The 17,093-nt window shown below is 37.6% G+C and overlaps 1 protein-coding gene across 1 annotated transcript; it reads right to left on the bottom strand.

The window, feature by feature from the left end:
- Positions 1-4,539: 4,539 nt before the first annotated feature.
- On the bottom strand, positions 4,540-13,692 carry LOC117292701 (cerebellar degeneration-related protein 2-like). Its single transcript, XM_033774841.1, has 4 exons — positions 13,465-13,692; positions 11,580-11,692; positions 8,107-8,255; positions 4,540-5,484 (listed from the first exon to the last, which is right to left on the bottom strand). Exons 1-4 carry the CDS (start codon positions 13,586-13,588, stop codon positions 4,569-4,571), a joined length of 1,302 nt encoding a protein of 433 aa, XP_033630732.1. The 5' UTR covers positions 13,589-13,692; the 3' UTR covers positions 4,540-4,568.
- Positions 13,693-17,093: the final 3,401 nt, after the last annotated feature.

Genomic DNA, 17,093 nt, shown 5'->3' with positions numbered 1-17,093 from the left:
CATACAAATAAAAACAAGTAAAGACACTTCAACCTTTCTTCTGACAAAGTATTTATGAAGCTACAATCCTAAGCTAGCAATCTATAAATTATTTATCTTTTTAAATGTCATTACACTATGCACTGTTAATAAAAAATTGAAAATCCAAGAAAAACACATAAACATCTAGAGCACCAGTTTTAAGTCACAATTACTACATAAGAAAGTTTAAATTAATAAAATCATGAAGTATTGGTGTTTATAGATTTCTACCCACAAACATGACTATCCCGCTACACACGTACAACATCCCACCAACTGTAAAGAGCCTTTACAGAAAGTCTACGACATGAGCGCCTGCATTGGCGGATACGGACACATAAGACTTTGATTATTATTATTAATATTCCAACCACCACACAAAAGCAATGACCACAGAGCTTTAGGGTAAGTCTGCACAGAGCCATAAACAGAAAGAAACTGTGGGTTCGAATCCCGGTTATGAAACTCCTGTCCTTCACTATAATTGCTTCTCTCCACCCAGGGGTATGGGTACCTGCGAGGGTAGAGGTTGATGTTGTGTCTGAAAAAGCCTTTAAAGCAATACAGCAGCTCAGGGCTGTACCCTCCCCAGGGAGCTGAGAAAGATTACAGGAATGGTATTGGTCCAATGACCAGAGCACAAGAAAAAGAGCATTGATACATTATTGTAAAACTAATTAAGAATTCATTTTATCAATTGACTGAGCTTATTAAACAAAACTCAATCGTTTTGAATCAACAGGACCTGCCTTACTGGCTAGAGTGAAAAACAACAGGTGGGACATTGTATATGCTTGTTTGTGGGTAAACAAGCTAGAAGAAGCACTATGATTAAGGCACCTCAAAGAATGGCATCAAGCAAGTTTAAGAATTATAGACAGTTACATTTGCTATGTTTACAACACAACAACAAAACTTATGAAGGCTTAGGCCATGTGCAAATCAATTGGTGGCTTTAATATTACTTGTAAATGGCTGTCACTCGAACACTACCTATTTCTCTAAAGTCAGTTGGCCATAGCGAGATCCCATTTTCAATTCCCTACCTTACTGTCCTATCTCTCAAACTGCAAGTTCTCCAACTGCATGTTTTGTTTGATTTTGTTGTACTGAGAACTGGTCTATTAAAAGGGTGCGTTCGTTTAACTTCCCTGGGTCGACCCCTGTCGTGTGGCGTTTTTTTTTTCCTAGGACGAAAGTGTGCAGATAATACCCACGTTCGTCATGGAAAAAAAAACCCCGCCACACACTGGGGTCGACCCAGGGGAGCTAAACGAACGCACCTTAAACAGATTCCAACAGTTTGGTTGTTGAGCTACCATAAGGTATAGGGTTTTGTGAAGTGAGAGTACTTCTAAAACTCTAAAAGAGTAAAGCCCGGTTCATACTTCCAGCGAATGCGAATGCAATGCGAATTTGGCGTAAGTTTGACGCCTCCTTTCGCAGCGATATTTGTAAGTGAGTTGAGCAGAGTTGAACTGCTGCAAATTATTCGTTGCGAATTTGAGGCGTTAACATTCGCTTCGCATTTGCAAGCGCAGGGACTATGAGCCGGGCTTAACAGGTTTGAAGAAAAATCTACTTCTTGAAACTAGACTAGACACACTCCATTGTAAAAATCCCTTAATTTTATAATGGAAGATACTTCCATCATTCCCTTATACACAAAATGAGGAAGAAAGAAAAGAATGAGCGGCCTCCAGTATTTCCACCAATACTAATTTCCTTTTTTACTACCAGTACCAGCATCTATCAATTTTTAATTTGCTGTTAATTTTAATGGAGACAATAAAGTAAATGGTAGAGTTCATTTGTGTGTGAGAGAGAGAGAGAGAAATGGAAATAGGTTTTTAGTAATCTACAGCCAATTGATGGGGAAGAAATAACCTTGGTCTGTACGTTAATTGGCTATTAATGCATTCTTAGTATATTGAGCTGGTCTTAGGTTTGTATGTGAACAATCCCAAAGACCTTGTATATAATTGTCATTTGTCAGCAGACAGTAGGACCCAATGATCCATAGAGTCTACAGTGGCTGTTATTAGCTTGAACCAAAATGCCTACTTGCAACTACAAACAACAGGAAAATTAAAGGCAGTGGACACTATTGGTAATTACTCAAAATAATTATTAGCATAAAACTTTCCTTGGTAACGAGTAATGGGGAGAGGTTGGCAGTATAAAAGGTGTTTTATACTATCAACAGCTCTCCATTACTTGTAACCAAGTAAGTTTTTATGCAAACAATTATTTTGAGTAATTAACCAATAGTGTCCACTGCCTTTAATGATGGTAGCTTCCATTAAAATATTACCTGCTAAGGTGCTCTATTTTAACATAAGTTTACAACATAATTTTCGTCTCAGTGGACAAAAACTATTTTAGCATGCACAACTCTCTCTCCTGCAACCTAGCAACTGTTGGACTTGAGTTATAATTTGTTGAACATTTCATTGTTCTAGTCTTGCTCTGAATACTCGCTTCAGGCTAACAACAGGTTATTTTGGTTGTAAGCAGTTTGCAAACATGTTATCATAATCCATGTTATCACATTAGTAAATGTTTGCAGAACCTATCAGACACTGCTGCTGTCTAAGACTTGTATGTGTGTATAGCCATGATAGCAAGTCCATTATAGTGAAAACCACAATAAATTTGTTGAGACCAGACATGCAAGAGTCCAATCTCACAATACTAGTACATGTATCATGGAGGTAAAATTGTATGAAGTATAAAAACATTTGACCTAGAAACAAATAATGCTAATCAAACCATGGTAACCACAGAAATTGCTGTGGTGTCATACACTTTTGCTGTGGTTGGTGTTGCCCTATGGAAGGTACATGTACGTACATTTTTCTGCATATTATATTAATGTTAAGAGTGCCCCCTATCAGAGGAAAATTGTTGTACCCCTTCAAGAGCAAAGTTCAAGGCCTGCACTTAACTAGACCTCATACATATTCATGATTGAAAGCCAAAATCTAATTGGTCTATTCACCATCTCATGCCAGACGCTATTTTTGCTGTTCACTGTACCATGCGCGAGTGCACAATCCACAAACACACAATGTTTTTTCCACCGAAAAGTGTCACAATAATATGAACTTGGAAGTAGGTCAACCAACAGTCATCTTTTCAGATGCTAGATTTACAAATAACCTTTAACCTGAGAGATATAACAATGCCCTGTGCTTGTATGGCAAATTTGATTTCAGAGCGTATTAGATGTATTAGAAAGCATTTGTAGATTTACAAGTATTTACATTCCCAATATTTTTGTTTACTTAAAGATTTAAAATTACAAGTCATTTACAACATCCAAATATTCTTTGGCTGGACAAAGAAGCATTATACAAGATTTGTTTTAAATTTAAATTACATTGTACATACAAACAAGAAAAGCATCTCTATCTCTTAAAAAGAAACACACCAAAATTTTACAGCACATTGAAAAGAATACAGGCAAAAATTTATAAATTTGCAGGTAATTTATTGATTTTACGAACCCTGTTTTTCCATGCATTTTAAAACTTAGTTCAACAAGTACAATGTATTCTTACAAAACAATAAACTAGCTGAAAATGTAAAACAACAACACAATTATAAAGAAAAACTTTGAGCATTAGCATTGGGGCTAATTCAAGGCGCTACTTATCACATCTTACAGGGTAAGCGCCAAATTTCCAAGCAACACTTAAAATATGTTTAGCAACATTGAGCACGCAGAAGCTAAACCAATACTGTCCTTGCAATTCTGCAGAGTGAGCACAGAGTTGCTTTGCCACTGTAGCATCAATTTTTTTTGCCATACGGGAAAAAAAGGCATGCTTCTTCCGAACCATTAACTGAGTACATTTTAGCAAAGAAACGTAATCAACATGTCAGATTTGTATTCAAACTCATATGAACTTTGACTGACAAGTCCCGATAGCGTACACCTGTGTATCGCTCTCTTGTGATAAAAGTTCTTGTAAAACCGTTCAAACATTACAAATAAAATTCTAAGAAATAAACCACCCGGGAAACTGATTGGGTAAATTTATAAGTGGTTTTGTGTTTGATTAAAAACATTGACTGGAGCGGGACTTGAACCAAAGACCTCCAGGCCTGGACCTCCAGATTTATGTACTAGCGCTCTACCAACTGAGCTATCCAGCCCTATACGGTTTTCCCTATTGACCCATTTCACCTGATGTCATCATCATAATATCCTTGGATGCGCCATTTTGGTGGTCAATGTCAACGTGTGTTGTTCAGTGAAGTGCGCATTTTTAGGTGACGCAGCATTTACACGTAAGCCTATTGACCACCAACATGGTGAGCGTGGCATCAGTCGGTCAATAGTCAATAAGGCTCCCCGTACAAAGATATTGCCAGCCCAAACAAGGACTCAACATAAGGCTTGCTAGCTCAGTTGGTAGAGTGCCAGAATAAAAAATTAAGTAGAAAGAACAAAGGTGGGGGCACACTGTTTCAACCCGTCTCCTTTGATTAAACATGGAATAATGTGCTAGACTGCGACAAAAATAACTTTTCTGTAATTTTTAGCTTTGGCCAGTTGCTCCTACAGCCTCCTGCTGTAGATACTGTGGCCGGTGCAAAATCTCAAATATTTCCCCAAAGAGTTTCTTGTATTCTGGTGGTCCGTGCTCAAACATGGAATCGACTGGGCTCGGCTGGGGTGGGGTCCCCTGATACGTCTGTACACTCGCCTCGTTTCTCTTACGAATACTGAGAGCGCGTGGACGGATAGTCTCATCCCGGATGGAGCTACATCTACTTCTCACAAGGAGCGAGTTATACCTGTCCATGAGTGAGTTATACTGAGCGTCGATCTCGCCTAGGAGAGATAAGCCTTCCGTTTTAGGGTGTCCCATGAGTTGATTGCTTCCTTCTGGACTCAGTAAGCCCTCCTGCTCTGAGATAACGGTCAGCTCTTGGCTGCCGCGAGACCCCCCTGCCCCCTTGGTCCTTCCTCCCTCGCTAACTATCGCCTCAAAGTCTGCATTGATCAAACTATCGCAGTACTTGCACACCGCATCATTCGAGCTGCTTAAGGACTTGTAATCCTTCTTAATGTCTTCCATGCGATTCTTAATCTCAACTTCCTTGAGCCGTTCCTCCAACAACTTGTTCTCTTTCAAGAGGACGGAGAGTTCCGCCTCCATATCGTGAATCCGTTGATCTTTCAGCGTCACCTTCTCCTGGAGGTTCTTTGTCGTCTTGTGCATGTTGACAAGTTGTTCATCGAGGAGCATGTCGGAGTTTGCCACGCCAAAGTCGTGACTTCGGGCGCGACGTAGAGGATGCGCTGATCCCGAGTTAGCACCCAGGGCTTCTAAGATCTTCTTTTGTCTCCGCCCTTCTCGTAGTCTCTCTCGCTCAACTGTCTTGAGTTGCTGGATCTGAGATTGCTGCTCTTGTGTCTTGGCTTCAAGGAGCTCGTTGGTTTCATTCAGTCTTTAATAACAACAAAAACACAACAAAGTTACTATAAGTAACAGTCAACAGTGGATACTTCTACACTCATTAACAAAGATATTGACAAAATAGAGAGACCTCATTTTGGGTCAGAGGTCACAGATTTAGTTCTAGTAAAAACAAATTAAGTAAACAAATGTGATTACAGATCACACTTAGGTAATTTTGTTTTGACATTTCATTGATAAATTTTAATGATTTTGGGATTATACATAAAACGGAATTCAACTAGTAAGAAGTTTTTCTTCAAGGAGATAATGGAATTTGTAAAAATTGCTTTTGAATGACAGCTTTCAGTTGTGTAAGAATAGGCCTCCCCTATTTGCTTTGCTTGAGTGGTCAAACAAAGCGGTCACCAGTGGTAGTTTGTGTCCCAATAATTCAGTAACAAATAGGTTAAATCTACAAGTATCCTTCTTAAGTTCCCTTTGCTGCCGTCTGAATAAAACACAATATTGACAACACAGAAACTGTAGGTTTGATACTGTACTAAAAGGTCACTCTATAGTCCACAGACACATCTGATTAGCATCAACCAAAGGTCCCTCATGTGCAAACACTAATTGTTGTTTTTCAAATCCACTCAAGCTTTGTGGCCTTCATCAAGTACAGGTTAATACACATCAGCGCTGGACAAACATAGCACTCTATTCATTGCACTCAGCGGGTTCCAAAAATGATTTCCATATCATTCAAAAATTGTTTTGATTGATTGAATTAAGCCAATGGTGGTCAAGTCAACCGGCTAGAAAGCACAAATGTACAGAACATGGGTTATTTTGATAACCACAGTGTGTTCATTGGAGGGTTTCTAATGCACTGTAGGCCTACAATACAACGATATGTTAGGGTTTCCATTTTTTCAAAGTAAAATTACATTTTGTACTCAGTGCAGGCCTTGATATAACCCACAGAAATTACCGCTGTGCCCTGCGCTTTTCCTGTGGTGCCCTATGTAAAGATCCAACACAAATTTGTATTTTCATTATCAGAGAAGATAGAAGGAACCCTTACTTGAGGAAAATTACTGTGTCCTTCAAAAAGCTAACTTCGGGGCCTAAGAGAGCACACATGTAATGGCGACTGTATCGATTTTAAAGGCAGAGTTAGGGTTAGGGTTAGGGTTAGGGTTAGGGTTAGGGTTAGGGTTAGGGTTAGGGTTAGGGTTAGGGTTAGAGCTAACTTCGGGGCCTAAGAGGGCACACATGTAATGGCGACTGTATCGATTTTAAAGGCAGAGTATACTTTTGGTAAAGTCAAAGACCAGCATCCTCCCTTGGTGTATCCCAACATGTAACTAAAATAGCAAGCCTTTGAAAAATTTGACACAATTTGTAATTGGTAAACAATAAAAGAAAAATCTGTACCCTTGTTGCAAAGATATGTGTGCTTTCGGGTTCCTGGAAAAGTCATTCATGCCTGAAGCCTTTCTCAGATTCAAATGGGTTTTAAAACAATCATTCTCTAAGACGATGTTTATCAACAGCTTTCCAGCTTTCTTTACGAAGTAAGTTTTTATGGTCAATTATAGTTTTTGGAGGAAACACAAATATAAAATACCCTCCATTTAGGCGTAATAAAAAAAAATCTTTTTAAATATGGTCCCTTAAGAATCCTAGTTGGAGTCCTTTGTTATAGTTTATTGACATAAACCTCGGACTTTGCAAGTTTAGTTGTCAATCCTGGAAACACAAACAAGGAAGTGTTGAGAAACCTTGTGGAAAACCTGTTCACACTAAGGACCTCAGCCACCACAACCTTGAGTGTAACTCAACTTCAAAGCCCATTTTAGTAAGCAAAGATTTTGTTATATCAGCGATAGCAATGTTTGTTGTCTGCACTTGTTGCATCATTTGAAGTGTTGGCTTACTGAAATGGCATCCAGTACATACAGTACTTCAATTTTCAGCCCGTGGTGCTACATAGGACCAATCATAATTCACTCCAAGTGGTCCAGCTCTAGCTAAATTCAGTTTTCAAAAGCATGGCTATTTTTATAATATGAATTATGGACAAGTGCAAACGCTGACGGACCCATGAAATGAAAAGGTAAAACTGGTCCTGGTGGCTAATCTCTGAGAAAGTTGAGGTCAAACCCTGATGATCTCCCACACCCTCCCCCATTACATGTAGTTCTGCAATTGTACATATTAGAAAGTTGCAAAGTCTCACTTTTAGATCCTAGCAAACCGATAGTACCAATGTGCTAACATACATTCATTTGGTGTGTTCGATTAGCTTCCCGGGTCAGCCCCGGCCTGCCCCCAGTCATTGGTATTCGCGTTGATGTCATTCCAGGGGCTCACCCGGGTCAGCCCCCAGTGCCCTGCTTGTGAAACGGGTCACTTGGGGCTGGCCTGAGTTGCATGATGTCACCACGAGAGGGCGAGTGATCGTACGATTATCTCTTGGCGAATGAGCACCGCAGGGTCGACCCGGGGAAGCTAATCGAACGCACTCATTAAAGCAACTGTAAATATAATGTACTGTAGTCTGAGGAATTGAAATTTAAGCAGTAACTTGTCATCAAGCACATCGTTGTTTCAGACAATATTCAAATCAAACACGCAAATGATTTAGCAAGAGCAAGTGTTGGGGTACCTGATATTTTTTTGTTGTGCGGTGCGCAGATCATGTTGTAGTCTCTGATTGACCTTGTCTGTTTCCTGAGCGTTGAGGTCAAGCTGCTCGTAGATATTAGCCTTGGATTCCGTTACGTCTCGTAAAATCTGAAGTTGCTTCTCAAGGTACTGGGTAAACAAAGGGAAAAAAAAAGGGGAAAAAAAGTAATTTTTTAGTCAATTGTGGGCAGCAAAAAATTGCCTCCAACGGGCTTACTCTCTTTGCATCCAGATAAAATAACAAGAATGTTCACAGCAATTGACATTACAATATTGTTATTTTTTAATTATTTCTCTTTGGGAGGAGCAAGGATCCTGAGAAAAACCCTCCAGGAGTTCAAAGCACAAAGGAAAATTTAATTTACATTTCTTTTGCAAAAGCCTACACATTATACAGTTTTTTACTTTATTTGTACCGACCAGGTGTATTGCTGCTGAATGCAGAAAAACACTTTTTGAAATGTACCAACTCACGACTTGGACGTACATGTACTTTGCACGTGTGTTTACTATACCCATTGCAGGCAAAGTCTGCCTCAATTGACGTCACAAAAGGGGTAGGCGGAGTCAGCCCCCCCTAACAACTTTATATTTTTTAAAGATATAAATCGTGACAAACAATTACTAAAAAAATTGTTTTATTGTTCGTAAGCATATACTCTTATGTTTGAAAGAAAAATTTTTTATTTTCAGGTGACTTTAATTTTATAAAAATAATATTATATAATTGTAGGATTTGCAGCATTGCATGGTGTGGTATCAATATATATTTGGTTTGTGGTCTTCTTGCCAGGTAGAGTTTTGTCAAAGAGAACTGTCTTTCTTTATAAAACATTATAAAGCCTATTTCTCCAATGGTTACAATGCGCTGCAAGGGTAGTTATTTCAGAGAGGTACACTATAAAGATGAAAATACGTATGACTTGAGGTTACATTTAAATTGATGAATAGAGAACTTCCAAGTAAGAAAAATGGGTCAAGCTACTGAGAAATTTGTAACCTGCATATTTGAATGTGCAATTGTAGGGCCTATCGTTTTAGCACTCCAAGTGGAGGTTATGTGTGGGCATGCTGAGATCAAGTAAGTCTGTACTTTGGGTGTGTGTTCCATCACATCTGTTTTGAATGCGTTTTTGGATGTTAAACAGTTGGTGAAGAAGCAGTGATGCATGCAAGTATTTGGGTTGCATGATGCGAGGCGCATTGTATGAACCTGTCTTTGTTAATGATGTAGTGTTCTTGATTGGAAAGTGAGGACAGTGTAATGACTACCAGAATGAGATCACATTATAGAATTACTGTTCAGTCACGCAGTAGGGAAGAAAGGCAGTGGAGACTATTGGTAATTACTCAAAATAATTATTAGCATAAAGCCTTATTTGGTAACAAGTAATGGGGAGAGGTTGATAGTATAAAACATTGTAAAAAAAAAACGGGTCCCTCTGAAGTGACGTAGTTTTCAAGGAAAGAAGTAATTTTCCACGAATTTGATTTCGATACCTCAGAATTAGAATTTTACGTCTCGAAATCGAGCATCTGAAAACACACAAGTTTGTGTGACACTTTATGGTGTGACAAGGGTGTTTTTTTCTTTCATTATTATCTCGCAACTTTGGCAACCAATTGAGCTCAAATGTTACAGGTTTGTTATTTTATGCATGTATGTTGAGATACACCAAGTGAGAAGGCTGGTCTATGACAATTACCAATAGTGTCCAGTGTCTTTATTTCAGCTGTTTGCACCGAAATTCTATTGGGTGCTTGGCAGAAGATCTGAAGAGCTCTTCTGTGGCCTTTTTCAAGGAATGCAAGGCCAAACATTTTGTCTAGTCTTCCAAGGCTCACCTTTAACACTAGCCCATTAACATTATAGTAAAAACTGCTATGGGCTAGTATTAACACCATTTCTCAAATTGCTCTGTGGTCTACTATTACTAAAAACTGTGCAATGTAGGCCACCAATGTAGGCCTACATTGTTTTTGATAATATTTCTTCACATTCAGATTTGAACAATAACTTTTAGAAATTCATTTATTTATTTTTGAGTGTGAGACAATTAAACTTTATTCTTCAGTGCGCAGTGCTCACCCAAGCATGAATTATTTTCGAACTTCATATGAAAGTTGAGTCCATATAAGCTATCCATACATCTCTACATTTTCCCCCAGAACCATATATATTTTTTCGGCAGCCATTTCAAAAGTGCATATTTTTTTTAGACAAACGGTACATTGTTAGTGGACTTGCTAACACACAGCACAGACTTTGAAAGTTTATAGTATGTCTGTGGTCAGTTGAAATGTACTTTCAACACTTTTATCTCTCCATTGCAAGATAAAATGATCATGTTTCCTAAACTACACCGTAACACATCCTCTTCTTTATGTGTCGTTTCCTAAACAGAAGTGAAATAAAATATTACCTATATTAAAACAATACATTGTACTGCACAAAACAGTACTAACTAGGAAAACATAAAGTGATACTATTTCCTGGTTTAACAGCTTACATTTAAAACCATGAACATGATGAAAGTGATGTAAATTGTTCCTGGGATAAAAATGTTAACCTTTGTACAAGGGTTAAAACCTTTGTAAAAGGGTTAAGAGAAATTCTCCACTACATAAAGTCAACAGACCAATTCTACAGTATGGCTCTGCTGACCACAGAATCCTGCACCTATGGCACCCTACATGTATAGCGAAGAGTTTTTAGCAAAGCATACTAAATTGGTATGCCTTGCTACAGTAGTTCAGTATTTAAAGATCTCTATTTTAAAGACCTGCTTGAACGAAAATGTCAAGTCGTGAACTTTGCTGAATTCCACTTAAAATGTTTTCGATGAATAAGGAAATCGAGTCATATGATTATAAATAGGTTTCAATTGTGTAAAAAAAACAATCATTTTGTATGCCCTTGTCCAGAGCTTTTCTGCGAGATTTGCGAAAAGCCCCGTTACGTAATCACTCACAAAACGTCATAAGTAGATAAAGCCGCTTTGTTGCAGCGTGGATGTATAACAAAGCAAACTCCCACAAATGACGTCAGCGGCATTGTCCTTTGACGCCCGCTCTCAACGGCAGAAGTGTTTTTAGTTTTTCAAAAAACCTTTAGGTAGGGGCTTGATTTTTTACTCGATAATTACGAAAAGTTCAGAAGTGTACACATATCAAAATTACATTAAAATGGTGAACAAATGCATTATAAACAAGTAAAAATACCATTTCTGTTGAAAACATTCCGCTCAGGTAGCTGTTTAAGTGAACTTTGGTCTTGAATGAGCACAGCAACTTCCTCTGGCAAGGAACACTTACTCGTATATGGGGAAAATGTAAGTATGTATTGAAACCTTGCAGAGGGCATCACATCAAAAGCACAGGGCACCAGTTGCTGTTGGTTATTTCAAGGCCTACTTATTAAGTTTGAGTCCGTACTACTGTTTTGAAACTTACCACAATCTGCATTGTTTGTTCTTCTTTCTCCTGTTGAGCTGCTTGTAGATTATCATCCAATTCTTTATTCCTCTCTAGTAACGTCTTTCCAAGCTCAGCAGCCAAGTGCAGATCTATTAATAGAAATTGCATAGTTTAGATTTTAATTGAATGAAAATTGTTTGTACTCGCATTTAAATGGGATACACAAACAACCAAGCTTAGTGTTTGGGCTACAAACATGTTACAATGGAATTTGTGAAGATTCCTTGACCAAGTAAAAGTTTATTGGACCATGATTTGAACCAATGACCTCCGGTCCAAAATGCCAGTGCTCTACCAACTGAGGTATAGATATCCCTTGTTGATCGTCTTCCTACTTTGTCCATATCTTAAGTTATTGTTTCGGATGCCAATCAAAAGCCAGAAATGTTAACTGCTGTATTGACCCAATTAACCTGACGTCTTCATCAGAATAATCTTGTCACTGTGCACTATTCAGTCAAATGCGCATTTTAGGCGATGCAGCGTTTACATGTAAACCTATTGACTACCAAAATGGTGAGCGCGACACAGTTGCCACATGTGACGAGCGTGCAAAGGGGCTATAATAGCCAGGGATCACACCCAAGTTTAGGTGGCAAAGGGATCACCTTAATTTGAAGGGATGCAAACTTTGAATCAGATTCTAAATAATAAACCACAAGGGAAACTTACTGGGTAAATTTTAAATGATTTTGGGTTGAACAAACAAAATTTGACACAGTCAGTTTCCCTTGTGGTTAATGTATACCATTTCCACACAAACAAACAATTAACAAACTGTACAATAGTCATAGTATGGGCCTACTAACTCACTAGATAATAATAACAACAAAAAAATATTTATATATATATATATATATATATTTTGTTTCTTCTTTTTTTTTTTGGGGGGGGAGTCATAAATTTTCACAATATTAATTTGGCTAATAAGTAAGTAGTAATTGAAACTTTTGTAATCAAAACATGAATGATGTATGTCAGTCATTTGACCAGTTCAGGATCATTGACCAGTTCGGGATCATTGACCGGTTCGGGATCACTTCAACTTTGCAATAGCAAAATAATTATATCACTTCTCATTATTACCAATTTCTGTTGATAAATGTGAAGATTAACACCCATTAAACCAACAAACCCAAAATAAGGTGCCAATCATCATCAGCAAATAAATGATGGCCGTTTTCCTGAAGGTTGTCTGAGAAATTGAACATTTTTTTGTTTGAAAATGTTGGTTGAAAAACACTGTTAAAACTTCTTAACTTTAGAATTGGAGTGCCGGGGCAAAAAATATTTATGTAAAATAATAAGAATATGTAAAAAAAAATTCCTGTAAATACTGTGCAGTCATCTTGTTTTTTTGAGGAGACGCAGTTACCAAAATCTTCTTTGGGGGGGCAACTTACCCTTGACCAGTTCGGGATCACTCAACATCTCATTGCGTCAAATGGTGCCGCACTAACTTACTAAGTTAAGTAAGGTAAAATCATACTACTGCAGTAGAAAGTTTTAGGGGGTGGTTAAATTAATCATGATTTATTTTAATTTGATAATCAGATTACGATTCGGATAGTTTTATTGCTCCATGGTTGGTTTAATTAAATTAGAAGAATAGATTTGGCAAATAGATTTATTTTCATTTTTATGTTTTCTTAGTTTTCTTAGCGTTGGTTCATCCAATGAATAAGTAATTTAGTAAAACATGATAATCTATCTAAATAGCCCAATGGACAGACGGTAACTAACAAAGAAGAAATAGGCAGACGGATCATACAGTGCTATTCAATGGACGGATTACCCATTGTCAATACGTTACGCCTTATCAATAGTGAATAAGTAATTGTCCTACAGACTCAGTACATACCGTTATCGTACCACCCATCTGTCAAATCGTTCTCGTTTCCGAATTCCTCATCATCAAAAGAGCCTGAATCTGCCATATCGCAGTCTCCTCTAGGCATCCTGTTAGACATCAGACTAGACCACATCGGGCTGGTTTACAAATCTTCTCCAGAACTGAGAAAACTCGTACAAAATTGTGGAATTATGCAGTTGTTTACATTTGGCTGTCGGCTTTTAGTGTGGAGTTGCAATGAATGACCACTACGTCATGGTTCGTCTGATGATTCATCACTGGTTGCTGTTCATTTCTTATGTTATCGACTCTTCCCGAGCCGATGAACCAGACCGGAAAGCCCGAACGCGTGGCATGCTTGTATAGCGCCCTCTGCCTGCAGTCCCAACTTTTCCACCAATTAATTAAAGTTCAAACTTCTCTATTATAAAAATATTTATCGAAGCACCAAGAACAAGTTCTATTTTTGTATCATTTGGTAGACACTGTGTTGTACTTTTTTGCTGTTTTGAAGTCAAGGCGGTGTACTTTGGTTAGCTACTGATAACTTTGAAAATTGCTCGTTGTCCATTTGACCCGCCATGTGCTTTAAAAAAATACTTGTACCAAACTCTTGTTTCATTTAGTCATATAATACAACTAAGCAGGTATGAATGCGCACAACTTAACAGAAAATATTGACTGCTTAAGCGGTGCTTTCTCGAAAACATTAGCAAAGGTGGTGCGATGTGTTTTAACACTCGGGATTTATGTACATTGCCCCCGCCCCCCCCCCCCGAATCAATAACCATAATAGTGTAGGCTATTATTAAATCTTGTTGATGAAAAGTGTGATGGCGATGGTCCGTTTGGATAAGAACTATGGTGATAGTGCCAACTTTTCCAACAGTTCAGTTACACTTATTTTTAGGTTGCATCATAAATTGTCTGATTGTATAGTGTGTCAATCCGGGATAGCCCTTATTATAGGGGGGGGGGGGGATGGGCTTCATATTAAGTTTAATTCATTTTCGTTTTGACCAAACTCCTGCTGCCGAGACCTCCCTTAAAAATCGACAGACATGGTTTTTCTCTCAATAGTGTGGTGGATCTGAAATGTGACAGCTTCCTTCCAATCTACAATGAATATTTTGTATCTGCTTTGTTCCTTCTCAGTATTAATCTTATCTTAGCGAGTGGTGTTAAATGTAACAGGTCAAAAGAAAAATAATTCTCCTTCTTTGAACAGTATAGGCCCTAATGTCATAATGCGTTGCCTGAACCGCATGTGCTGTAATCGGCTGAACTTAAATACAAACACTTGCTCCTATTAAAGACACACAAGACATAGACTCATCAACTTGTTTTTTTTATTTTATTTTTATTCAAGGTATCATTAATAGTTGGAAGATGACAGTGCAGTCCTTTAGTATTGAACGTTCTATGCTCTTGTTAATAATGTTTAAGTCATTTTGGGCATCTCGACTAAAATTTAGCAAAACTCCTTCAAAAGAGATATTATACAAAAACATGGTTTTATAACCGCAATTACAGTTACTTCTTATGAGCGTAAGAATGTTCAATACTTATAAAGACCAAATTAATCAAAATAAACATGAACTGATTATTTTAAGGAGGGGCTTCAAGGTTAAATTCAATTTTGTGATACACTCATTTTCTAATAGTTAAGGAGTCCTAATGGAAATAGGAATACAAGTATAAATACTTCACGTTAAAATGGTGTAAAAGTATTTGTATGACAACATTTGAATCATGACGTCATTGGACTTTTAAACAAAATGGATGTGTACATTCCAAAGAAACCTTAAATGCGTGAAAGCCTATTGTTTACGTCAATATTGCTTGAATGAGCAAAATTAATCCTGAAACCATACAAGATTATACAATATTTTCTGGACATTTTTTAGAAACACCGTTTACATCTAAGTGACGTTTTAATATACCCAAGATATGTCTAGCATGTTTTGCTTTTAGAAGGTACCCAAATTGGAAATAGCTGGGAAACACCCACACTTTAAATACTAATATTACATTTCAAATTATAAGATTATAAGACAAGTGGACCTATTATTCTCACTTGGTGAAGGCCTATCCCAACAACTAAAAAAATTGTGGAAGTTTGGACTCAATTGGTCATCGCAAGTTGCAAGAGAATAATGAAAGAAAAAACACCCTGTTGCACAAAATGATGTGCTTTCAGATGCCCCCCAAAAGGCCTGAGGTCTATTTTGGGCTAGAAATCACATCTTTCTAAAAAAGTTATACCTTACTTCAGATGGGGTCGTTTCTTAAAATGTTCTTTACTATCAACAGCTCTCTGTTTCTCGTTTCCAAGTGACTTGTTATGCTAACAATGTTGAGTATAGTGTCCAATGCCTCTACCCGGTGGTTGATATCATTATCTAGTTTACCACACATCATCCAATTTATACCTTAAAATTAATAGATAAATAAATCTGGGACCTGACCCCTGTGTATGATAATGTGAAATGGAATATCAAGGAATTTGACTTCCAATCAAATCGCACTTATGTGCCACCATAATGTTGGCCCTGTCCCTCATTCAATGCTGTTTTGATAATATCATTTCCATGTGCAAGCGAACTGAACATTCTCTGCATAAAATAAACCGACAAACCATCGCTATTTGATTTTTTTTGGATTTTGACAACATTTTAATGTTATCGACTTGTATTGTTTCCCCTCAAGTTTAATAAGGACCCTATGTATTGGAAGATTTGAAGATCACAATTTGGACTTTGAACATGGAGTCTTTAGTTTATTTCGAAATTAAAAAGGATGTATTTAGTGCACCGAGATGGAAGTTTATTAAATAATATACCAGTGGTTAGGCATCTCAGCTAAATACAACCAAAAGCATTGCTCAAATAAACCTGAATTGCTTTAGAAATAATGTATAAAGAGGGCCTCCAAGGTCAAATTAAGTTTTGTGATGCACCCATTCTCTAAAAGACAGAGTCCTAATGAAAATGAGGGGAACTTACAAGTCTCTTTATTATGGCCTCACGTTATGGTGTAGGCCTAGAATATCATTTCTTTCGAGGCGAAATTTGAGCCATGGTGTAATTTGACATCACCAGCAAATAATTATACCTGATATTTCAAAGAAAAGTTAGAGTATTCTGGTTTGAACCGGAATAAAGATCAAATTGGGTCATGTTTTGTATGGCGTTTGTTTAACTTTATACGCGACCTGTCCGATGATGTCAATAGTTATTGTAAAAATCTCACACATGTAGACATGATCTTTTTTACAAAGATTATTTTTTATATTTCTTTTGTAATTCTGGACCTGATGACGTCATCATGACATCATCAAAGTCGTTGCCCTATTGATTTTAAGGTTCATTATGTCTAATGAGTTTCAAGGTCCAATTTGGTTGCAATCTTGAGATATGCTGTAGAGACGAGTTCGAAGAAAGAAGAAGAAAAATAAGAAGAAGATGGAAACTCCTTATCTTTGCGATTAGTGTGTACTGAGGTCTTTTACATGTGTTTATAGTTTTTATACCAACACACGGGACCTACAGCTTTACGTCCCATACGAAGGACGAAGTATTGATTTAGTGTCTTGCTTAATTAATTACCCAAGTGTCACGACTGGGACGCAAACCCAC

The sequence above is a fragment of the Asterias rubens genome, chromosome 7 (genome assembly GCF_902459465.1).
Source record: "Asterias rubens chromosome 7, eAstRub1.3, whole genome shotgun sequence".
NCBI classification, from domain to species: Eukaryota; Metazoa; Echinodermata; class Asteroidea; order Forcipulatida; family Asteriidae; genus Asterias; species Asterias rubens.
This window is presented reverse-complemented; position numbering and strand designations above follow the sequence as displayed.